This window comes from Stenella coeruleoalba, assembly GCF_951394435.1.
Source record: "Stenella coeruleoalba genome assembly, chromosome: 17".
NCBI lineage: Eukaryota > Metazoa > Chordata > Mammalia > Artiodactyla > Delphinidae > Stenella > Stenella coeruleoalba.
In genome coordinates, this window is record NC_137163.1 from 63,698,501 (window position 1) to 63,724,352 (window position 25,852).

Below are 25,852 nucleotides of genomic sequence, written 5' to 3' on the forward strand. Positions count from 1 at the left end.
TAAACATCAACTGATTGTGAGAAGGGGCTTTGGAAGAGCTTTATAAACTGAAATATCCTTCCATTTCATCACTCAGATTCCTGAACAGGAGTTGGGAACAATGCTTTTTCATCTTTCTTATCCTCTCTTTTTTCTCTTACTGTGAAAAATAACAGGCAACCTCAAGTCACACATTGGACCCACTGCCTGCTGAGACAGGATTGTGGGTTTCTTGGTCACACCTGTGTAGGTGCTCAACGTAGTGTAGACATGTTTTAAAATAAAACATGATGTATATTAAAAAATGATATCATTTGTAATTTAAAAATTATTGTATCGTGGGCTTCCCTGGTGGCGCAGCAGTTGAGAGTCCGCCTGCCAATGCAGGGAACCCGGGTTTGTGCACCGGTCCGGGAAGATCCCACATGCCGCGGAGCGGCTGGGCCCGTGAGCCATGGCCACTGAGCCTGCACGTCCGGAGCCTGTGCTCCGCAATGGGAGAGGCCACAAGAGTGAGAGGCCCGCGTACCACAAAAAACAAACAAACAAAATATTGTATCGTAATTCCCATTACATACCATCTATGGGAAAAAAGTCTTTATTGTAGAAAGGTTCTTACTTTTCTTCTTGAATAAAGTTACAAAAGGAAGGCCTCTTTTCAAACTGTGATGAGGCAGGCAAAAATATCTTTGTCTGTTTAACATACAAATGCAGTGAGAAGAAACTGTGCAAGAAGAAACTGTGCAAGACTACTGCAATAAAAAATTTTAAAGAACCAAAATCTCAACACAAAGTAAGATAAAATCATTTACTCATCTGAAACAAATTATCCCACCAAAAAGCCAACAGTGGAAAGCTAAAAATAAAACCAGACACAGAATTGTTTTTTGACATAGTAAATAGTGATAGATGATATCACCTGTATTCTATGTTATGTAGTTGATATTCCATATTTTGTTTCAAATACAAAAAAGACAGAACCTTTTCTTGATATATACCTATAAATAACACCTATAATCCCATTTAGAACTGTTGCCAGAAGAACAACAGGGAAAGATAAAATGTATGAGGTAGAGACTTCTGGATTTTAGACCAACCTGGAGAGCTTGGAAATATCACCCCAGTCGTCATAACAAGAAAAATGGTGAACAAACTGTAAAGTCAATAACTCTTCCTAGATCCATCAGAAAATTAATGTCACAAGGCAAACAGAAAGGTGGATACAGAGAATCATAGATTACTGAAAGCAGAAGGCCAGGAGAAGAGCAGCTCACAGCTGGGGCCAGTACTGGGAGGAACATTTAACTGTGATGGACAAATTGAGGGAGGCTCATTGTGAACAAGCTTGAGTTAAAAACTCCAGGGGCCCAATCTTAGGGGGCCCACAAACTTGTGAGTTTTCTCTCCAAAAGCCCCACCAGGTTCTCATGGTGAAGATGACAGAATAATCTCCTCCTGCTTCTAGCAGGCAGAAGAGGAAAATACCCATTTCAAAATACATCCAGAGCATTCTGTTCTCATTAACAAAGCCTGCCCTCGGACCTCCCTGGTGGTACAGTGGTTAAGAATCTACCTGCCAACACAGGGGACACGGGTTTGAGCCCTGGTCCGGAAAGATCCCACATGCCGCGGAGCAACCAAGCCTGTGTGCCACAGCTACTGAGCCTGCGCTCTAGAGCCCGCGAGCCACAACTACTGAAGCCTGCGTGCCTAGAGCTCGGCTCTGCAACAAGGGAAGTACCTGCAATGAGAAGGCCGTGCACTGCAATGAAGCGTAGCCCCCGCTCGCCACAACTAGAGAAAGCCCGCACGCAGCAACAAAGACCCAACGCAGCCAAAAATAAATAAATAAATTTATTAAAAAAACAAAACAGGTGCAGGAAGCTCAGAGAACACAAAGAAGGATAAATACCAAAAAATCTACATCTTGGCACATCATATTCAAAGTGGGAAAAAAATCAAAGACAAAAAATATATATGACTTTTGGTTGCATATAGTGGCATACGGTCAACATTTCCTCATTCTCCTTTGGGAATTCACCCAACAGCAACACGGAAAGAAATGAAATCCCAAACTCATAAAATTAAGAGAACCCTTTGGCCTGAACCATAACATAGGTGAATGGGGTCCATTATTGGTGGAAACTGACAAAAGGTATGTGAAGAAGTGAGGCACAGCCACTCTACCTATAGATAACAGAAAGCCCGTGGCATACACTTTTCCAAAGTAAGGAACATATCCTGAGGTATACACCTTAAATCCCCGGTCTGCAACAGCAGGAGCCTCTCTCAACCAGCATTACCTCCAAAAAGTAGAGGTGGTGGACCTAAATTAGGAATCATGCAGACAAGCAATAGTTGCAGGAAGCAAACCAAAAACTGGAGTTGACTGCTATGTTCACTGCGGGAGAAGGCATGGTCAAAATAAACTTGGGTCACAGGAGATATCCCTAGTAACCTAGAACTTGACCCTAGCCCAGCACCTCAACAATGAACCATTTGCAAATAGCTTATCAAAAAAAAAAAAAAAGCATCTTAAATAAAGAAGAGTAAGAAGAAAAGTATAGGATCATCTTCCACTGCCAACATGATCAAACAAGGACCAGATTTACTCACCTGCTGTGAACAACTAGAAAACCAGATAAAATACAGTAAACAATGGTTTCAGAAACTGGACGGATGGCACAGGACTATAATCACTGAGAGGGCAAACAAATAAAATGAATCCTAAAAGGAACCCATTTTAGCTTTCTGAATAGAAAAATTCTTTACCAAATGATATTTTTTCTTTTCCTTTTTTTTTTCTTTAAAGCACAGAAAAATCTTATTTAAATTGAATCTATGGAGGCTTCCCTGGTGGTGCAGTGGTTAAGAATCCACCTGCCAATGCAGGGGACATGGGTTCGAGCCCTGGTCCGGGAAGATCCCACATGCTGTGGAGCAACTAAGCCCGTGCACCACAACTACTGAGCCTGTGCTCTAGAACCCATGAGCCACAACTACTGAACCCGTGCGCCTAGAGCCTGTGCTCCACAACAAGAGAAGCCACCACAATAAGAAGCCTGTGCACCTCAACGAAGAGTAGCCCCTGCTCGCTGCAACTAGAGAAAGCCCGTGCACAGCAACGAAGACCCAACACAGCCAAAAATAAATGAATTAAATAAGTAAATAAATAAATAGAATCTATGTTAGGAAGATACAAATATAAAAACTTATCAAGTAGATTTAAGTTCCACCCTACATCTGATGAGCTGATTTTATGATGACAGTAATACAATAATTCTAAATAAATGTCACTAACATCCAGCTTAAGAAAATCTTTAAAATGTGGGTGAACTTTGAATAGGCAAATTGGTCAACAAATCTAAGATGGCAAAATTAAAGATGGCAAAGAGAAAACATTTTATCCTCAAGATTTTTTAGGGTTGAACAGAAATAATGTGAAATAATCACAATTATTCAAGTTATGACTTTAATATCCATTAAGTATTATTTAATTATAATAAACATACCTGTTTTTTTCTAGGTTGATGTTTTTCAGGAGTTAGACGCTGACTATTTAAAACACGTATTCTCTTGCTTTCAGTGGCTTGCCTACTCTTCTCTTTTTTCTTTCTTCCACCTAAAAGTAGAAATGCTGTCATCAAAAATTGTCTCACATTAAAAGAATTATATAATTTTTTTTTTGGCCACACCGTGCAGCATGTGCGATTTTAGTTCCCTGACCAGGGATGGAACCTATGCCCCCTGCAGTGGAAGCATGGAGTCTTAAGCACTGGACCACCAGGGAAGTCCCAGAAGAATATTTTAAAGGTTACCATGAAATTCCTATCTACTGGTTAGCTATTTTTTTAAAAGAAGAACTCTGTGTAGTTATTTTCCTTTGAATCTGGAAGCAGCGTGATATAGTGCAAAGATCTGTCTTTGAAAATCAGGGGTGTGTGTGTTTCCTTTCCAACCTGGACCTGGCAGAACTGCTCCTGCAAAGGGTGTCAAGAAGAAGGGCCATTCTAGGATAGAAAGCCCAGAGATAAACCCACGCACCTATGGTCAACTAATCTATGACAAAGGAGGCAAGGATACACAATGGAGAAAAGACAGTCTCGTCAATAAGTGGTGCAGGGAAAACTGGACAGCTACATGTAAAAGAATGAAATTAGAACACTCCCTAACACCATACACAAAAATAAACTCAAAATGGATTAGAGACCTAAATGTAAGACCGGACACTATAAAACTCTTAGAGAAAAACACAGGAAGAACACTCTTTGACATAAATCACAGCAAGATCTTTTTTGATCCACTTCCTAGAGTAATGGAAATAAAAACAAAAATAAACAAATGGGACCTAATGAAACTTAAAAGCTTTTGCAAAGCAAACTACAAACAAGACAAAAAGACAACCCTCAGAATGGGAGAAAATATTTGCAAACGAATCAACGGACAGAGGATTAATCCCCCAAATATATAAACAGCTCATGCGGCACAATATTAAAAAAACAACCCAATCAAAAAATGGGCAGGGCTTCCCTGGTGGCGCAGTGGTTGAGAGTCCGCCTGCCGATGCAGGGGACACGGGTTCATGCCCCAGTCCGGGAAGATCCCACATGCCGCAGAGCGGCTGGGCCCGTGAGCCATGGCCGCTGAGCCTGCACATCTGGAACCTGTGCTCCACAATGGGAGAGGCCCCAACAGTGAGAGGCCCGCGTACCGCAGGAAAAAAAAAAAAAAAAAAAGGGCAGAGAGAATGGACTTGAGGACACGGGGAGGGGAAGGGTAAGCTGGGATGACGTGAGAGAGTGGCATGGACTTATGAATATTACCAAATGTAAAATAGATAGCTACTGGGAAGCAGCCGCATAGTACAGGGAGATCAGCTCGGTGCTTTGTGACCACCACCTAGAGGGGTGGGATAGGGAGGGTGGGAGGAAGACGCAAGAGGGAGGAGATATGGGGATATATGTATAGCTGATTCATTTTGTTATAAAGCAGAAACTAACACAACACACCATTGTGAAGCAATTATACTCCAATAAAGATGTTAAAAAATTAAATTAATTAACATAAAAAAGATGTACAATATTGTAAACCTTGACAATGTAAAAGTAGGGTATAGAGGACAGCAGTGAGAAGGCAGAAAACGTGGGTAGAAGAAAAGTGAGGTGAAGGAGTGGTAATTTCCTCCTTTCACATTATAGGGAGTCAGGAGGTATTATCTAAAATCAAATAAAATATAGCAGTATATTATTTCGAGTTATAAAGACAACCAATAGTAGTAGTAAAAAAAGTAGTAATAAAACTCTGGAAGTGAGTATTAAAATTCCTAGTTTAAGAGCAATTGTTGAAAGAAATGCAAATACAAACATATTATTTAGAATTTATATTAGTACCAACCAGAAGTAAAAAATAAACTTTTAAAACAGTTATATCTGCTATAATAGGGCAACACAAGGTATCCTTGCGGTGATGCAACTACTTTATATCTTGGTTGAATCAATGTCAATACACTACTTGTGATACTGTACTACAGAATTGCAAGGTGTTGCCCAGTTATATTCTTAATTCTACCAAAGATTCTACCAAGTTAATATATTTACTTTCTTTTTCCCCTTTCCTGAGGTATGAGTGACAAATAAAATTGTAAGATGTTTAAAGTGTAAAAGAAAAAAAAGGGCAGAAGACCCAAACAGACATTTCTCCAAAAAAGACATACAGATGGCCAAGAAGCACATGAAAAGATGCTCAATATCACTAATTCTTAGAGAAATGCAAATCAAAACTACAATGAGGTATCACATCACACCAGTTAGAATGGGCATCATCAGAAGAAAATCTACAAACAGCAAATGCTGGAGAGGGTATGGAGAAAAGGAAACCCTCTTGTACTGTCGGTGGGAATGTAAACTGATACAGCCACTATGGAGAACAGTATGGAGGTTCCTTAAAAAACTAAAAACAGAATTACCATATGACCCAGCAATCCCACTACTGGGCATATATCCAGAGAAAACCGTAATTCAAAAAAACACATGCACCCCAATGTTCACTGCAGCACTATTTACAATAGCCAGGTCATAGAAGCAACTTAAATGCCCATCGACAGACAAATGGATAAAGAAGATGTGGTACATATATACAATGGAATATTACTCAGCCATAAAAAGGAACGAAATATTACTCAGCCATAAAAAGAAACGTCATTTGTAGAGACGTGGATGGATCTAGAGACAGTCATACGGAGTGAAGTAAGTCAGAAAGAGAAAAACAAATAGCGTATATTAACGCATATATGTGGAACCTAGAAAAATGGTACAGATGCCCCAGTTTGCAGGGCAGAAATTGAGACACAGATGTAGAGAACAAACATAGGGACACCAAGGGGGGAGAGTGGGGCAGGGGGTGGTGGGATGAATTGGGAGATAGGGATTGACATATATACACTAATATGTATAAAATAGATAACTAATAAGAAAAAAAATATGTGTTTAACTAAACTGAAGTATAATTCTGACAAACTTTTTGATAGCAGCAGTAATTAGGTTCTGTAATAGGTCAGCTTAAATATAATTCCCAAGATCCTTAGTTAACTTTAAAATCTAGTATAAACGGTAAGTATAATTTTGGATATCTGGGTAATTTCTAAGTAAGACAGGATGCTCAAACATAGGTCATGAGGTATAGTCTGTATCTAGCTTTGCTGCTGCTGCTTTTTTTTTTTTTTTTTTTGCGGTATGCGGGCCTCTCACTGTTGTGGCCTCTCCCGCCGCGGAGCACAGGCTCCGGACGCGCAGGCTCAGCGGCCATGGCTCACGGGCCCAGCCCCTCCGCGGCAATGTGGGATCTTCCCGAACCAGGGCACAAACCCATGTCCCCTGCATCGGCAGGCAGACTCTCAACCACTGCACCACCAGGGAAGCCCTATTGATTCTTTTATGCCTTTAAACGTCATCTCACCTCCTAGTGCCTGCCTTTTCATTATCTGTTTAAAAAAGGAATAATATTTACCTTATACAATTGTAATTTCTTAATATAATGTTTAAGGAGTATTTGACACAGTGTAAGAAGTAAACCCTTCCCTCTTTCCCTCTTATTCACAGTTTAGTAAGACAAGAAATAAATGTATATGCAACTCAAAAGAAACAGAATGGTAATTATTGAAAGAAAATTGTGTGTACAGTTGACCCTTGAATAACATGGGTTTGAATTATATGGGCCCACTTATACACGGATTCTTTTTCAATAAACATAGTACCTGTATTTTCATTTTACAGATCTTTAAGTGGGGGGAAGAGTTTGTGTTCGATTAGCGATCACAATATGTGGAATCAAAAGAACTAGGGTTTGAGTTCTGATTCTGCTAACTGTTTTAGCTTCCTGCCCTCAGGTGAATCACTTATCAATTCTTTCGTTTTTGAGGCAGAGATAGCAGGATGCATTGACTGCACAGGAGTCGGTGCCCCGATCCCCATGTTGTTTAAGGGTCAACTGTATAGAAAACCTAAAAGAATATACACATAGAATTAAAAAGGGTTTAGCAAGATGGTTGCATATGAGATCAATAAACAAAACTCAACAGTGTTTCTGTACATTAGCAACAGTTTAAATATTTAACTAAAATAGTCAAAAGATAATATTTACAATAGTAATAAAATATTTAACATTCTTAGGGATAAATCCAGCAAATGCAGTCAAGATCTGTATGTAGTAAATTATAAGCTTTACTATATATATGCGTGTGTGCATGCACATATACAAGTTATAAGAATATATATACGTAAGACAATCTAAATAAAGAAATATGCTTTTTGCTCATGTAGAGGAAGACAATATAACTGTGTCAGCTGTCTCCAAAATTGTCTACTAGGACTTCCCCAGTGGCGCAGTGGTTAAGAATCCGCCTGCCAATGCAGGTGACAGGGGTTTGAGCCCTGGTGCTGCAGAACAACTAAGCCCATGCGCCACAACTACTGAGCCTGCACTCTAGAGCCCACGAGCCACAACTACTGAGCCTGTATGCTGCAACTACTGAAGCCTGCGAACATAGAGCCCACGCTCCGCAACAAGAGAAGCCACCGCAGTGAGAAGCCTGCGCACCGCAACGAAGAGTAGCCCCTGCTCGCCACAACCAGAGAAAGCCTGTGCACGACAACGAAGACCCAACACAGCCAAAAATAAAATTAATTAATTTAAAAAAACAAAAAAAGAAAACTGTCTACTATTACAATGTAATTTTAAATCAAAATTTCAACAGGGTTCTTTGTAGAATTTAACAAGGTTATTCTAAAATTATGTATTAGGAGAGTTAGTCCATCATGGGCCCTGAGCATCCCTTCAGTTCTTGCTGAATGTACAAGGCTTACTCATTCCCTGATACTAAACAGTTTCTACAGTTAGTCAGGAACCTAAATAGGTCAAGGGAACCACGGTCTGGCCACCATGTAACTAACTCTCTCCTGGGGAAGGCAACTGGATTATTTGCTACGTTTTGCTTGCTCCTTACTTAAAACGTGCCCTTGGCCCCAGGTTCCTCCTTGCAGTACAACCTACTGCCTGCAGAGCATCTACCTGGGCCCACTGCACTGTCTTTGGGACCTGGCGAGGGGAACCAGCACAACTACGCTGATGCCATATGCTGTTGCTATCTGTTGTGCTGTAATAAACCGTCTTGTTCTGACCCAAGTCTTGTTGTCTACTTTTGGCACCTATGGAGTGGTAGCAGCTTCACTGCTTGCAATCTTCTATAAAGTGGTTTTCTTCCCCCTGACAATATGGAAGACCAAAACACCAAGAATACTCAAGATACTCCTAAAGAATAACAGAAAGATGAAGGAAATTGCCCTATCACACACTGAGTTATTACTAAACTACAGTAATTGAGACAATATGGTATCAGTGCAGGAACAGATCATATGTGTTGGTGAGGTTAATGGAAACCACACCAGTTATTTTGAACAGAGATTTTCATATTGGGAACTGTTCTAACAGGTGCTAGAGGACCAAAAAGGCAAAAATAAATTAACGGAGATTAATAATTAAGAGAAATTCATATATAGGTGGAGATTTCAATACTTCTCTCTCAGTAATTAGTGAACAAGAAGACAAAAAATAAGCATGCATACAGAACACCTGAGAAGCACTATGAATCAATTTGACCTAATCGACATTTTATAACACTCCACTCAACAATAGCAAAATTCACATTCTTCTTAAATGCACATCAACAGTCACCAAGACAGACCATATTCTGGGTCATAAAGCAAATCTTAAATTAAAAAAGAAAAAGAAAGAAATCCTCAAAGCATATTCTCAGGTCGGAACCGAATTAATTGGAAATCATTAACAGACAGGTATCTAGAATATCCTAAAATTTTTGGAAATTGTTTAAACAAAGAGCTGCTTCTTCTTTTTTTAAAAAATAAATTTATTTATTTATTTTTATTTTTGGCTGCGTTGCATCTTTGTTGCTGCACGCGGGCTTTTCTCTAGCTGCGGCGAGAGGGGGCTACTCTTCGTCGCAGTGCACGGGCTTCTCATTAGGTGGCTTCTCTTGTTGCAGAGCACGGGCTCTAGGAGCGCGGGCTTCAGTGGTTGTGGCACTAGGCTCAGTAGTTGTGGCTCGTGGGCTCTAAAGTGCAGGCTCAGTAGTTGTGGCGCACAGGCTTAGTTACTCCGCGGCATGTGGCATCTCCCCAGACCAGGGCTCGAACCTGTGTCCCCTGCATTGGCAGGCGGATTCTTAACCACTGTGCCACCAGGGAAGCCCAAATGAAGAACTTCTTAATAGCCCAGAAGATCAAAGAAAAAAGTCTTAAGGGAAATAAAAAAATATATTTTGATGAAAATGAAAATATAACATATAAAAATTTGTGGGATGCAACTAAGGCAGTAATTAAAGGAAAATTTATAGCATTAAATGCACATATTAGAAAAACTTGGGCAACTATGAAGAAAAAGCAACTCATATACAAAGGGGGAAAAAGTCAGGTTGATGTCAGATTGTCCACAGCAGCGCTCATAAAGTCAGAAAATAATGGAGCAAAATCTGCAAAGTTGTAAGGAAAAGTATTTCCAAAGAATACTACATTTAGCCAAAATTTTTGTGCTAATTTCATCCATTACAGCTGAAATCAATCAGTAGTCTAAAGTTGAAATTTAGTTATAGAGGCAAACTGACCCAACCTATCAAAGCAATTCATATTATTTATTCTTCATTTTGGAGGAATCATATGGCTTACTGATATATTTCTTATGAAACAGCATTTATGTGAAGTTCATTGAATCCTTCAGTTTCACCTTCAAAAAGTTAAATGTAAATATATTTTAAGTACATATGCAACCTCATCACATTTTTATAAATTTTTATTTGCTTTGATTCTATCTATTCTTCCATTGAGGCAGTCTATCTATCTCAGTATTTAAGGACATGGGCTCTGAAGTCAGAAATGTCTGATTTCAAATTCTGGCTCTGGTTCTGTTCATGACCTGTGTGACCAAGGGCTTTTTACACTTAACCTCTTTTTGTCTCAGCTTCCTCATCTGTAAAATGGGAGTGATTAAAAAAAAAAAAAGTACTGATCCAGATTGTTTTGAGGATTGAGTTTATAGATAAAAAGCTTTTAACTCAAATATTAATCATTTCACTGAATGCTGGTTAGACTTTTCTGCATAGAAAGCATTTAAGTGATTTTTTTTTCAATTTTTCTGAATTACTTGATTTTTTAAAAGTACATAGCAATTTTACAAAACTGAAAAAAAATTGTTTTTAAAAGATGTCTAAAAAATTTTTTTTAAATGTTTAGCATGAATGAAATAAATATCCTCTATTAGGAAAAAGAGGATACCTAGGTAACATTTAAGCAACTTGGACTTTTTTGGAAGGTATATGTATATATTACTAACATCTAACAGAAAGTCAAGAAATGTACTAAAACTCACAGGATCTTCTAGGTTCAGTATCCATAGTCACTGTCAAGCCACTCTACAACGTGATTATGGTCTTCATTGGTTCAATTACTGATCAGCTAGAGTGTAAAAAAGTGTATGCTTCCATTTCTTTGAACTTTTTATTATGAAATTAAAAGTCCAGGAAAATCCCCAAATTATTTTACTCTAGAATTATGATTCCTAGTCATTTTGCAGCTAGGAACTCCACCAACATGAAGCAAATATTTCTTTGAGTTTAACTTTACCATCTTTAAAGTGAGGACGATGATAATATCTACAGATGTAAATGTTTTAGAGCTGTAATTTACAAATACTAGCTAACAGTGGCCCTATCATCAGCCATCAGCTAAGAATAAATTTATTCAATTAATATTTACTTCAGGCATACTATGTACCTGGAATCAAGTTGGTACACCTATTATTTTTATACTGATCAGTAAGTATTTAGATTTGGATCAATAAAGTTTAAAAATCCTTGCATTAGAACACAGTACGGGTTCAATAAACATTTTTTGAATGAATATATACCAAGGAGGAACTTACAATTATATTACCATCGAAAATAATTACAGACTGCTTTTAAGATTTTTTTTTTTGGTTATTGTTGCTTGTTTTTTAAATCTAGCAATGCCTTTTATAAGGATAATAAATTCTAAATGCAATGAGGAATAAATTCCAAATGCAATCTGCAATGCCAGAGTCTATACATAGTCAATCCTCATTATATTCATGGATTCTGGTATTTGAAAATTCACCTACCTGCTGAAAGTTGTAACAAAAATCAAAACTTGCAGTGCTTTTGTGGACACCGGTGGACATGCACAGAGTGGCAAAATATTTGAGTTCATGTTCCCAGCTGAGGTTAAACAAGGTGAAGCTCTGCTTTCTTATTTTAGCTTCCAGGCTAGAAATAATTGTTCTTTTTACGGTCTATTTAGTGCCATATTTTTGTGCTGTTTTGGGGGTAATTCTGCTGTTTAAAATTTTCCCCAAGTGTATTGTGGAAGTGCTGTCTAGTGTTCTTGAGTGCAAGAAGGCTATGTATGATGTTCCTTACAGAGAAAAATATGTGGTTAGGTAAGCTTCATTCAGGCGTGAGTTACAGTGCTGTTGGCCTGGGTTCAATGTTAATGAATCAACAATGTATATTAAATAAGGTTTCTTTAAACAGAAACAGGGACTTCCGTGGCGGTCCAGTGGTTAAGACTCCGTGCTTCCACTGTGGGGGGCACGGGTTCCATTCCTGGTCGGGGAACTAAGATCCCGCATGCCACATGGTGCGGCCTAAATAAATAAACAGAAACACATAAAACAAGGTTATGTATTGAATAGTTGACCAAAATGTTGTAACCATAGGCTCAAAAGAACCTAACCCTGTATTCCCCTGTAATCATTCAGTATTCACTAAGTGTTCACAATGACCTTATAGAACACTACCGTAAATAACAGGAACCAACTGTAACTTTCTAAATTAAGCACCACCTCTAATTATCTCTTTGAAGTCATGACATTTAATCCCTTCGTGCTTTAGTTTTCTGATGTGTGTTTGTGTGTTGTGGGGTGTGGTCAAGGGCTGGATAGCTTTCAAGTATCGATTCTCCACTCTGAAAACTGTAATAAATGTACTTACTTTGAAGAGTTTCCGCTCTTTCCTCTTTCTTATCAACATCTTGTTGTCGGTTTCCATGTTTCAACTTAGATAAGAGATTTTTGTGAGACCTAAATGAAACACAAAAGCTTGTGACTTGTTCTGCAAAGACTAGAAAAGCTATAGAAAAAGGTAGATGATTTGTCTCAATCTCTATCCAGGACCTGCTTCTACTTTGGTCTGTTTCCCTTTGGTGCTCTCCTTGCACTAATGCCCCATCTTTTTTTTTTTTTTTTTTTTTTTTTTTTTTGCGGTACACGGGCCTCTCACTGCCGTGGCCTCTACCGTCGCGGAGCACAGGCTCCGGACGCGCAGGCCCAGCGGCCATGGCCCAGCCGCTCCGCTGCACATGGGATCCTCCCGGACCGGGGCACGAACCCGCGTTCCCTGCATCGGCAGACGGACTCAACCACTGCGCCACCAGGGAAGCCCTAATGCCCCATCTTAATCTTTAGCCTCTTAAGATTTTTCTTCTTCAGACTTCCCTCTCTCCCATTTATTTTCTCCATCTCATCTACTCAGAAATCAAGATTCTTTTGGCATTCCAGTTAGAGAAATTCCAAAATTCCATTATACATGATGGTAGTTATCACTTATCTTCATAGATTCCAGAAAGGGCTTTCCGGAAAGGTAAGACTGTTTGGAAATACAGGATGTGACAGAATTTTTTGACAACCTGCAATGTTCGTATTATTCAAACTTACAAAGGAACAGACTAAAATGGAAAAAAAAAAGTTCAACTGAGCTTAGGCAGCTATTTTATCACCACCTAAAATCTACACTTTGACCCCTGTAAGTGCTCTATGCAACCTACTAATGCTTTCCCGCCGTCCCCAAACTTTCTATTGTGCTCTCTGGAATGCCAGTCTCAACTTCGTCGTCTGTCTAAAGTCTAGCTCTCCCAGGGAACAATATTTCTCTCCTTTGTGGCCTCCTTAAGTAGAGATTAGCTTCATCTTCCACAAACCACAGGCTCCGAGAGGTGGGTCTTTATATTTTCCATTTCCTAATGGATGCCACCTTCAGGATCCTGCTTCCACAGAAATCTTAGCCTTTGAGGATTCATGCCACTGAGGTGTATTGCTATCTACCATGCTCCATAATCTTTCACTATCCTTCCAAGCACCTCCCATGATTCCCAGATCTTTCTCTATCCCCGAGTGCCGCCATCACCATGAATTATTTCCGTGTTTCCATGGATAACCCAGATAACAAACTGGCCCCTCAACTCCTCATCTCCAGTGACCTCCTCCACACCAAGTCAGCCACCCCCGCCCCACGGTTCCACTTAGCATCCCAACTGCTCTACACTATGAAATCATTCATGCGGACGTTCTGCTCTCTGAACACGTTACATTGTCTGTTATAGCGTTTCTAATAGATTAGACAGCTTTTTAAGTAATTGCATAAAATCGCAATTTGGGGCATTCCTCAGAAATGTAAGCTCCATCCCCTTCCTGCCCCAGCATCACACCCTTGTTTCTGACAGAATAAGAGTTTACTAATTATTTGCTTTAAGTTCAGGTACTCCCTCCACGTGCACTCCTTGTAGAAATAATGTGAAACAACCCAGGATCCCAAAACGCAGGTCTCCATAGTTTGGCTTTTCAAGACCCATCAGGGTCTTAAATATCTGTGGAGGTTAAGTAGGACCCTGCGATAATTCTTCAAACCATACCATTTGCGTGGCAGCTATTATAACCTACCTAGGTTTGCATGAATTGTTTCAAAGATTTTTAAACACAGAGAAGAAAAATGTCAATTTACTTCACCTCAATAAGGATACTGTATCCCCTGAGGATTCAGTTACCGCAGACTGTTTGTCACTAACACTTTAAAAGAAGAAAACATTTGTAAGAATGTAAACAAGAGAAACTTTTCATCAGGATTGTACTTTCCACATAATCAAGCCATTTTTCAACTTATAAAACGTATCTCTGGAAAGAAACTCTGGTAAAATTAAGACCTTTACAGTCTATTACAACATGGATAATTTTTGCCCAGATGTGCTTACCAGAGACATTAAATCAATGTCTTCCCCAAATATAAGTTCAGCAGAATTGAGCTGTAACTGAGCATTCACAATGTCACTCTTTCAAAAACTCTCTCATGGATCTTTATTTCTATGAATTCAAGTTTAATTTCTTATCCTCCCCAGCAGTCTCCAACCAGCCTTTTTAATAAAATTCCTCCCCTCTGCTACAGTTAAAATTAGCTCCGACAAACACAGCAGGACCATCTACAGCTCGATGCCTTCACTGGAACTCTTCCTCTCTCCTGAAATGACATTTCTTCTTCCATCCACCTGTAAAAACCTTAACCATCCTTCAAGGTCCGGCTCCATGTTCACACTTTCTTGAAGCTGTCCGTCAAACTCCTTCAGCATTTAAGTCTATCTTTAAACTTTAACAACAAATTATGTAATGTCTGCTACTGTTTCTGTTTCAAGTCTGTAATTCTTATTGCCTCAAATAGTTTATAAGCTTTACCAGAACAAAATATTTTATCTAGTATTGACAGCACGAGGGTTTCATCTTTCCCGGCATTTGTCAGACCTTGAAATCACACTTCTGTTTCTATCCTTGCTTCACTTACGTCTTATTCATTCTTGCCTTGAAACTGGTGAATTTGACTCCCAGGATGGTTTTGATATTTGCTTGATTCTTATCTTTACCATGTCTCTACTTTTTGGTTTTTCTCCCTGTGTCTAGTGCACTACAAGATGTAATGCATGCCTGGTAATGAACTAGGCACCAAGGGTTCAAAGCTATTTAAGAACCTCCAAAAAACTCTCCATCTAGTGAGATAGACAGGTAAACAGATACGTTATTCTCGAAGATAAGTCCTCCTATAGAGGTATGACTTGGTGCTGTGGGAGCACACAAGTGACAACTCTGCTCAGAGCTCAACAAGACTTCTTATAGGTGAACTTTGAGCTAGAACTTGAATGGCAAATAAGAGCTTACCTTGAAGAGAAAGAAGGAAATCCAAAATTGAAGCAAGAGTCAAGGCATGAAAGAACTTGTAATATTTGAAGATCAAGTTGTATAGCTAGAAAGTGCCACGGATGTGGGCAGGGAGGGGCTAATGCTTAGGGACAAGGTGTATATGAGGGAAAAAAAAAAAAACCACCCAGAAAGGGGCTATATACGGCTTTGAAAGCCATGCAATAAAATCTAATTCATCAGGCTTCCCTGGTGGTGCAGTGGTTGAGAGTCCGCCTGCCAATGCAGGGGACACGGGTTCGTGCCCCGGTCCGGGAAGATCCCACAAGCCGCGGAGTGGCTGGGCCCGTGAGCCATGGCCGCTGAGACTGCGCGTCCGGAGCCTGTGCTCCACAACGGGAGAGGCCGCAACAGTGAGAGGCCCGCGTATCGCAAAAAAAAAACCAAAAAAAACACAAAAATCTAATTCATCAAGTAGGAAACAGAAAGCCAACAGAGGTTATTAAGCTGGGAAGTGAGTTAAACAGATTTATTTTTATGGGAAGGTAGCCCTGGAAGTCACATCAAGAATGGATTTGTGTGGCACAAAGCTAAGTAATAATCTAGGATATAAATGGTAAGAATGGATTAGAGAGGCATTTCTGATATGGAATTCGTAACACTTGGGGAGACAACCAACTGGATGTGTGAGGTAAAGGAGGAGAGTTAGGGTAGAGAGACAGATGAGAACATCTAGAGCTCTGTCTTACACACTGAACTGTGTTTGTGTCTAGGAGGGCATTTGAAATAAGTGGGTAGTACTACATTAGGAGAATACATAGGAAACATGTTCATTATATGCAAGAATCACGGTAAGTTCTAATCTTACTTTACTTTAAGGCAGTATTACAGTAGGCAGGAAGGCTAGGCCACAGAATGCATTGGGTCTTGGTACTACTAAACTTTGATTTCCTAAACAAAATGAAATAACTGAGCAATAAAAATGAAATCCCTACTTCTCAAAATGGGTCTTAGGAAAAACCCAGTGAGCAATAAGACTGCAATAGAGCCCTTGGGGAGATGAAGCAGTGAGGAACAGATCATGCTCTGATAGGCAGGGACAAAAAGAACTGTAAGACTGAGCTCAGTCCTGAAGTGTGACCAATGCCATGTCCATCCAACTCAGACTCCAATCCCCACCTCTCAATAAGTAGTTAAGATGGGGACTTACAGCGCTTATGTCATGGTCCCAAGAGAAGAGTAATATTACATGCACTGCCAAATACATCCATCCAGAGACCAGAAGGATTTGACTATTTGGCCTTGGTTTAAGGGTGGATGAAGAGGAGGAATGGACCATAGGTTCAGTAGAAAAGATCATTATAATGGTAGAGTTTATCTTCTTCAGTAGGGTTAGTTTCTAAAGCAAAAGGTAAAAGCCAATTCTGTAAAAATTACCCTTGAAAATCCCTAAAGAAGAAATAATTTTAGAAACTGAACTCTTGTCTCTCAACTTGTAGGACTGACACAGGCTTGTTTCCCTCCCGCGCTGGAGCAAATCACTGTTTCTGCACTTGCGCACCAGATGAAGCAGTTAGCCTACCCTTAGAGAAGATGAACAATATTTTAACATATTAGAATAACCCTCAGTACAATCACATGAGGGCATGTAGGATTTGAGAACTAAGGGGCACAGATGACTCAGCCTTTCAACCTCAACACTGTTCTAGAGTTCATGTTCCCTGAGAATGATAAATGATGTCACTCACACTAGCTACACAGTGCTATTTTCTCTCTACTTTTGCTTAGCATATGTAACAGAATATGCGTAAGCCCTAACTCTACAGCACTCCCAAACATCCAAACGTTAGCCATAAGTAACGCAATATACCTACTACTCGATAATCATTTTTATTAACAATGGTTCGCTAGCATCACTCTTACATAGATATTACATTCATAAGACAAAAAATATACTAATGAATTTACAAACCTTTCTCCTATATCCAAATTAGCTTCCGTTTCCAATTCAATATCATTACTATTAGGTTTATCTTGAGAAGCTGCTGTTCTTGCTCTTTTACTTTCCACTACTTTTGCTGCTGCCTTAAAAAGGGGGTTGCAGGAGACGAAGGGATGCATTAAGACATTTAAAACAAGTAACATTTAATTAAGCCTTCTTGTTCTTTGACAGTCATAACCCAAGTGTCTTGTCACAGGTCAATAAAGGGCAGTGCGTTGTTATTTTCCTCAGTAACTATAATATCACCATCAGCAACCTGCTTGGTTTATAAGAATTATGGAGAAGGGCTTTCCTTGCAAAGGTACTTGATACAGACAATGCTCTCTAGTCAGTGTTAAGATAAAAGTTTACTTTAAAAAAAATTTTTTTAAAGATTCTATCTATTTTAAAATAAAACTATCTCAAATTAATGCTCTCGTATAACATATTAAGTTAAAACTTTTTGAGGCTAACACAGGATAAAGTGTAAAAAGAAAAATTTTAATGATCCTTATTCAGTCCAATTTGACTTTTCCCAAAAATATGCTAAAAATTTCATTTAAATTTAATTAAACTATTTCTTTTCACTTATTTCTTAATTCGTTTTGATAACTTTCCCCTCAACTTTCTATTTTGAAAAATTTCCCCAACTTTTACTTTGAAAAGTTGTAAAAATACTACAAAGATCACCAATAAACCCTTTAGATCCACTAATTATAATATTTCACCACATTCTTCTACAAAATCACTAAATAAAATTCTGATTAGTTTTGAAGAATTTCTATTTCAAGTATTCTCCTTTATTGTAACAATTACTCTTAAGTCTGTTTAGAATCTCTCTGAGATATGCATACCTTCATTAGAAAGGTTGACGATTTTTCATTTAGCACATAATTCACATAACTCTTAATTTTCTCCATCATGCGGTTGTAGCTGAAGTGTTGAAAAATGGAATGGAATGTATCTTTCTGAGAGATTATCATAAGCAATTTCCTTTTTAAAGGCTAAAGAAAACAGAAGAAACTTACTAGCACATAAAGCACAAATAAAATACTAGAAATTTTGTCATATTATTTAATTGAAAAAAATCACTTTATAAACAAAAACTCAAGAGGTTTTAGAAATGCTCCCGTTTTAAATGCCCACCAATATATTTTTTGACTTAAAAAAATTTAATATTTTACACATATGCAAAAGGATTAAAAAACCTTATGAACCTAAATATCCATTACCAAGTTTAAGAAATAATTATCTGTATAATAGAAGCCTTATTTACTACCATAATCTGATGGCGCCCTCCCCCACCCTGGTCTTCCTCTTCTCAAGGTAACCATTATCCTGAATTTAGAACTTTAGCACATCCACGCATTCCTTTGCACTACATATGTATGCATCCATAAACAATATATACAGCATTGTTTAGCATGGTTTTAACTTTATACCAATGGTGTAAAGCCCTAAATGGTATTTTTGATAAAAGCCCTAAATGGTATTTTTGATCAATGGAATACTGTACAACAGTGAAAGTAACTAGTAATTCTATAAATATCAAATCAACATGGATGTCAGAGAGTTGAGCAAAATATAGAAAGTTTCGGGCTTCCCTCGTGGCGCAGTGGTTGAGAGTTCTCCTGCCGATGCAGGGGACACGGGTTCGTGCCCCGGTCCGGGAAGATCCCACATGCCGCGGAGCGGCTGGGCCCGTGAGCCATGGCCACTGAGCCTGCGCCACCGGAGCCTGTGTTCCGCAACGGGAGAGGCCACAACGGTGAGAGGTCCCCGTACCGCAAAAAAAAAACAAAAACAAAAAAATACATTTAGGGGCTTCCCTGGTGGCACAGTGGTTAAGAATCCGCCTGCCAGTCCAGGGGACACGGGTTCAAACCCTGGTCCGGGAAGATCCCACGTGCCGCGGAGCAACTAAGCCCGTGTGCCACAACTACTGAAGCCCACACGCCTAGAGCCTGTGATCTGCAACAGGAGAAGCCACCGCAATGAGAAGCCCGCGCACCGTGACAAAGAGGGGCCCCCCCATCGCCGCAACTGGAGAGAGCCTGCGCACAGCAATGAAGACCCAACGCAGTCAAAAATAAATAAATAAAAGTAAATTTTAAAAAATATATACCATTTATTCACCTTTCCCTCCAGCCTGTTGAAAGCATGTAGGCTATTTTCTATTACCACAATGCTATTAAACATTTTCCTACATGTCTTCTTGGGCACAGTACAAGTTTTTCTTAGACAACAGTTCTTTCAATGCTGGTTGCACAATAAAGCTATAAAGCTTTAAAAAAATTCCACTTCTCAAGCTCTATCCCAGAACAATTGTCACAGTGCAGCCTAGTTTTCTTTTTTCAGTTTTTATTTTTTTAATAAAGCTTCATGGTTTTAAAAGTATGCAGTGAAAGTAAAAACAGTTACTCTAGGGCATTTATCTAGAAGTGGAATTGCTGGAATGCATGCTTACTGATTTTGTTAAAATGCTCTCCAAAGCTTAAGTACCAATTTACCCTTCTGAGAGGAAGGTATGGCACTTTTATCATTTCTCCACATTTTGAGCCAACTGTTGGTGTGCTAAGACATTTTTAATCATTGCCAATCAGAAGTATAGGAAATGCTATTTCAATATATTACTTGGTATTAACCTGATCACGAATATTATTGAGGTTAACACTTTCTCTCTTAGGCTTACTGGCCATAAAGTTTCCTCTTCTGTGATGTACAAGTAGAGTGGAATTTTCAGTAGTCTCACAGCACTAAGGCAAAAAAGTAAGGGCAGGGAACCCAATAAACATACCAGGCTTCCAGCTGAAATCTCAGGAGGGTTACACCATAGGAACAGGGGCAAATTAGAATAAGCCTTACTAAAGGCTCAGTCCTTCAGTGAATTAAGGTGATTCCCTCTCCCCTAAACCACCATGTGAAAAGGTACTCAACTTCATTAATCATCAAAGAAACAGAAATTAAAACCCAATGCGATAGCACTACATATTTGCCTGAATGACTATAATGAAAACCACATATAAGGTCTGTGAAGCAACTGGAACTCTCCCACACTACTGCAGGAATTGATAATTACTTTGGAAAATTCTGGCAGTATCTACTAAAACTGAGTATGTGCATATCCTACAACTCACCAATTCTATTCCTAAGTATATACCCAATAGAAACACATATATTTTTTCTACAAAAGACATGTAAAGGAATGTAATGGAAAAAATACGGAAATAACTCATATGTCCATCCACAGTAGAATGGATAAATTGTAGTATATTCCTACAGTGGAGCAATGAGAATGAACAAACGATTGTTATAAGCAACACCATGTATCTCTCTTACAAATATAAACTTGCTATATGATTCTGTTATATAAAGTTCAGAAATAAGAAAGACTAATCTTGGATGTTACAAGTCAGGATAGCGGTTACCCTTGAGAAGGTGGTTGGGATAGTGCCTGGAGGGTGCTGGTGATGTTCTGTTTCTTGATCTAGGAGGTCACCACACAAGTGTGTTCCTTTTGTGAAAATACACCTACTTATACATTTATGATACATGTACTCTACTAAAGGTATGCTATTGTTCAATAAAGAGTTCACTAAAAACTGTATAAAACTACACTTCTTTGAATAAGCTTAATTTGCTCTCATAACTTTGTTTTTAATACTGAAAAATTAACTTCTATTGACCTTAACATTACACATACACACAAAAACTAGTGATAACATAAGAAACCTCCAGAAAAATAAGCAAGTTATAATGTATTTCCCTACACCTGCACTGCTCAGTATGGTAGCCACTAGCCACACAAGGCTACGCAGCCCTTGCAAGGCGTAAGCCTGAATTTAGCCTTAAGTATAAAATACACCCTAGATTTCAAAGACTTACTACAGTTGTACCTCGGTATCCACATGGGATTGGCTCCAGGACTCCCCTCGGGTACCAAAATCCAAGGATGCTCAAGTCGCTTATATAAAATGGTGTAGTATTTGCATATAACCTACACATTTCCTCACATATACTTTAAATCATATCTAGATAACTTATAATACCTAATACAATGTAAGTGCTATGTAAATAGTTGCCAGTGTGTGACAAATTCAAGTTTTGCTTTTGAAACTTTCTGGAATTTTTTCCCCCTAAATATTTTCAATCTGCAGTTGGTTGAATCCCCAGATATGGAACCCAGGATACAGAGGGCTGACTGTACAAAAAAGGGAGTGCAAAATATCTCACCAATACTTTTTACATTGATTGTTAAAAAGAATAATGTTTTTGGATATACTGGGTTAAATAAAGTGTTACTAAAATTAGTTTTACTTGTTTCTTTTTACTTTTTTAATGCGGCTACTAGAAATTTTTTTTTTTTTTTTTTTTTTTTTTTGCGGTACACGGGCCTTTCACTGCTGTGGCCTCTCCTGTTGCGGAGCACAGGCTCTGGACGCGCAGGCTCAGCAGCCATGGCTCACGGACCCAGCCGCTCCGCGGCATGTGGGATCTTCCCGGACCGGGGCACGAACCCGTGTCCCCTGCATCGGCAGGCGGACTCTCAACCACTGCGCCACCAGGGAAGCCAGGCTACTAGAAAGTTTAAAATCACATACGGGACTGGCATTATATTTCTGTTGGACTCTACTGTTTAAAAGAGAAAACGTTTCTTTTCTCCTCCAATGTTCTTTCAATTTTCCTTATTCCATATAAACGGCTCTAAACTTCTGATTCTAATTTAAATAATTACCGTGTAAGAATTTGGGTCACCAAATATTCTTTCAAAGACTTCTTCTGCTTCCTTAAAATTTCCATTTTCCATGCAAACAGCTATAGCCTAAAAGACAGGATGACAAATACAAACCTTAGATTGCTTTTTAAAATATCTAATTGTTGTTTAATATTGAAATAACTCAGGTAAGTCTAAACTACTTCATTTAAAATATTCTTATGTAGCTTAATAATTTTGATTTGATAAATGATATTAAAGGCAGGAATTAATAAATAAATCAGGAGCTACATTATATATATTGAGGACCCACCGAAATAGTCATTTTGAGCAAAAGGGAAGAGAGAGAAGGGGTAGATGGATGGTGTTTGTGATGATTAGGATATATAAAAGTTGCTACTTAGGACCCCAGGAAAATCTCTAATAGAAACTCAGGAAGCCAGATGCTTTTGAATAATCATTTTATAAACTGGCCTTTTTTGCTGCTATATGTGGTAAGATATAGGACCACCATTACCATCTGGGTAGGTTTGTAAACTTGGGAAAGCTATTTAACCTCTTGGCACCTCCGTTTCTTTACACCAATGTAAAATGGTGAAAATAATAGTACCTATTTCACAGGGCAGTTGTGAGGATTAAAGAGTTATATATAAAAGTGCTTAGAACAGTATCTGGCAAACAGTAAACAGTATATTATTACACGTTTGCTATGTATTTTATGTAACCCGTTCAACTTTACTGGTATATTTAGCAAAGGCCTGCTTCCCCTAGAACTCCAAAAGATTGGGACAACATGACAAATCCCTTTGCTCTGGGTTGAAATTCTTAAAAGCAGCAGTCATTTTTCTGCCGATTCTCCTCAGGTCTTAATTCTAATTGACAGTCACCACACCGTCAATAATTAATTCTTGAGAAGGTGGGACACCACCTGGATTTTCTCCTACCCAACCATGAAAATTTTTTTAAAAACTAGAAAAAGTTTATTTAACTATGAAATTCCTGAGTACATACTTTGCCTGTAAACGAAACATTTTCCCTGCTATTATATCTTTGAATGACTTTCTTTGGTTTTTCACTCTTTAATAGGCTACTCCTACTAAAATTTTCTCTACATAGTTAAAATTTTACATTCTCTTAATCGCAAAAACCCATTCATTTCTTATTATTTGATAATCTTTAGGGACTTCTCTAGTGGTCCAGTGGTTAAGACTCTGCGTGTCCACTGCAGGGGGAGTGGGTTCAATCCCTGGTCAGGGAACTAAGATCCCGCATGCCATGTGGTGTGGGCAAAAAAAATATTTTAAAAAAATAAAAATAAAAGGTAATCTTTAAATGGGAGAGCATAAACCACTGGTTTTTGAAAGTTGTTTAGTAATCTTTAAATAGATTTGGCATATTTTCCAACGTGGGGGCAATATGCACTTAGGTAGAAAACATTAAGTCCCAGCTCTTAGTCCTCATGTCAAGACAATAAATCATAGGTCAAATTTCTAAAGAGAATGATTATATTATATTTTACTACAGGTTTACCATCCAACTTCTATTAGTTGGCTCTTAGTTTCTTTAGATGTTGTTTTTATTTTCTAGCAAAATAATAATAATAAACACAAAGTAACACTCATACCTGAATTTTAATTAAATTCTGTATTTCTTCATGAAGCTTGTCATGTTCCTTTTCAATTGATGCCCAAATCATCAGGGCTGATTCCAAGGGTGTAATTTGTTCATCACTTTCAAACTGTGCATCTTTTAAAACCAAAATAAAAATAAGTAACTTAGAAAGCCATGAAGAACTTTACTTTGTTAATTTTTTTATAAACTCATTTCTTTAAACATTGACTGAGTGTATACTATGTGCCAGGCACTGCTCTCGTATATACCAGTTTAGGGAAGATTTTTCAAGTTAATTTCCTCATTAAAATCAACTTAAAAAAAAATAAAAAACAGAAAAGGCTATATATGAGTCCACAAAACATCTGAAGATTTTCTCTACTAAAATACTGATTTTAAAACCTGAAATAAATTATATTTTATAAGGTGTCACAATAACAGAATTCTTAAATGGTTTGTAAGTCTAACTGCAGTATAACAAACTTCATTGAGATAGAGCATGAAATTAGTTTATTGTGAAATTTGATTTTCGCATATACTACTTTAAATCCTTGTTATATATTTTGTAGATATTTGAAACAGGATCAATCAAGAACTTATCTCTCTACCAACATTATTCCAATCACCAAAGCTTAAAAACCTAAGGAGTGACTTCCCTGGTGGCACAGTGGTTAAGAATCCGCCTGCCAACGCAGGGGACACGGGTTCGAGCCCTGGTCTGGGAAGATCCCACGTGCCGCGGAGCAACTAAGCCTGTGCACCACAACTACTGAGCCTGTGCTCTAGAGCCTGCAAGCCACGACTACTGAGCCCACGCGCCACAACTACTGAGCCTGCGTGCCACACTACTGAAGCCCACGCGCCTAGAGCCCGAGCCCCGCAATGAGAAGCCTACACGCCACAACGAAGAGTAGCCCCCGCTCGCCACAACTGGAGAAAGCCCGCGCACAGCAACGAAGACCCAACGCAGCCAAAATAAATAAATAAATTTATTTTAAAAAAATGTAAGGAGTCACCGTTTTACTCCTTCCTCTTTCTCATCACCATATACCATCTGTTGCAATATTGTATAGTGGTTTTTAAAACTTTGGAGTTTATTCCAGACTCTATCATGTACTACTACCTGTGTGGTGTTGAAAAAGTTATTTTGCCTTTTTAAGCCTCAGCTTTCTCACCTATAAAATGCTGTAAATATGGGCTTCCCTGGTGGCGCAGTGGTTGAGAGTCCGCCTGCCGATGCAGGGGACACGGGTTCGTGCCCCAGTCCGGGAAGATCCCACGTGCCGCAGAGCGGCTGGGCCCGTGAGCCATGGCCACTGAGCCTGCGCATCCGGAGCCTGTGCTCCGCAACGGGAGAGGCCACAGCAATGAGAGGCCCGCATACCGCAAACAAAACAAAACAAACAAAAAAATGCTGTAAATAAATACTATGTGAATATTTAATGAGATAATATTTGTACTACTGTTAAACTTTCTTAAAACAGAATTTATCAGCTTATTCTTATCAAAGACTCACAGTGGCTGGTAACTACTTAGCAAATTACACACAAACATCTCCATTTGAAATTCAGGGTCACGTGTAGTTGAAAATCCAATACATAAACTAAAACTAAGTTTTAAATGCTGCCTCTCTTGAAATATAGTGATTCTTGATCACTGACCCCAGCCTATTATATCTAAGATGCACCCTGGTGAATTTCAAGATTAAACCATGGGGTCACACACAAAACAGGGATTTTTTTTGCACCCGTGTTTTAAGAGAAAAAGTTGTTGGAAGGGAAAATAAGAATATAATGAACAACTGCTATATGTGAAGCCCAGCCAGGCACTTCTAGAACATTCTGTCACATTTAATTTACCAGACGGCTCTGTGAACCATGTTAGCTTATGGTCTACATCGGCCCGTTTTCTTCCTCTGCCACCAGCCCAGCCAGCCTACCTACCTACCGTCTTCCGCACGTCTGCTTTGTCTCTAGCCCTAATCCACTGACTGTCCGGGTCCAACTCACCCCCACAACACAGCACACCAC

At 38.8% G+C, this 25,852-nt stretch overlaps 1 protein-coding gene across 5 annotated transcripts in view; it reads right to left on the reverse strand.

Moving 5' to 3' along the window:
• The window catches only part of TERF1 (telomeric repeat binding factor 1), a 41,742-nt gene that overhangs the window by 5,890 nt on the left and 10,000 nt on the right, over window positions 1–25,852 (reverse strand). For 2 of the 5 annotated variants that reach the window (XM_079901466.1, XM_079901465.1), the window contains 6 exons: window positions 23,836–23,957; window positions 22,233–22,319; window positions 18,352–18,501; window positions 17,489–17,601; window positions 12,554–12,642; window positions 3,492–3,601 (listed from right to left, as the gene is read on the reverse strand). In XM_079901466.1, coding sequence (XP_079757592.1) covers window positions 3,492–3,601; window positions 12,554–12,642; window positions 17,489–17,601; window positions 18,352–18,501; window positions 22,233–22,319; window positions 23,836–23,957 — 671 coding nt within the window. Of the gene's footprint in view, window positions 1–3,491; window positions 3,602–11,681; window positions 12,208–12,553; window positions 12,643–14,343; window positions 14,404–17,488; window positions 17,602–18,351; window positions 18,502–22,232; window positions 22,320–23,835; window positions 23,958–25,852 lie in introns of those variants that run through there. The other 3 variants (XM_079901464.1, XM_079901467.1, XM_079901468.1) reach the window with 3 other exon arrangements.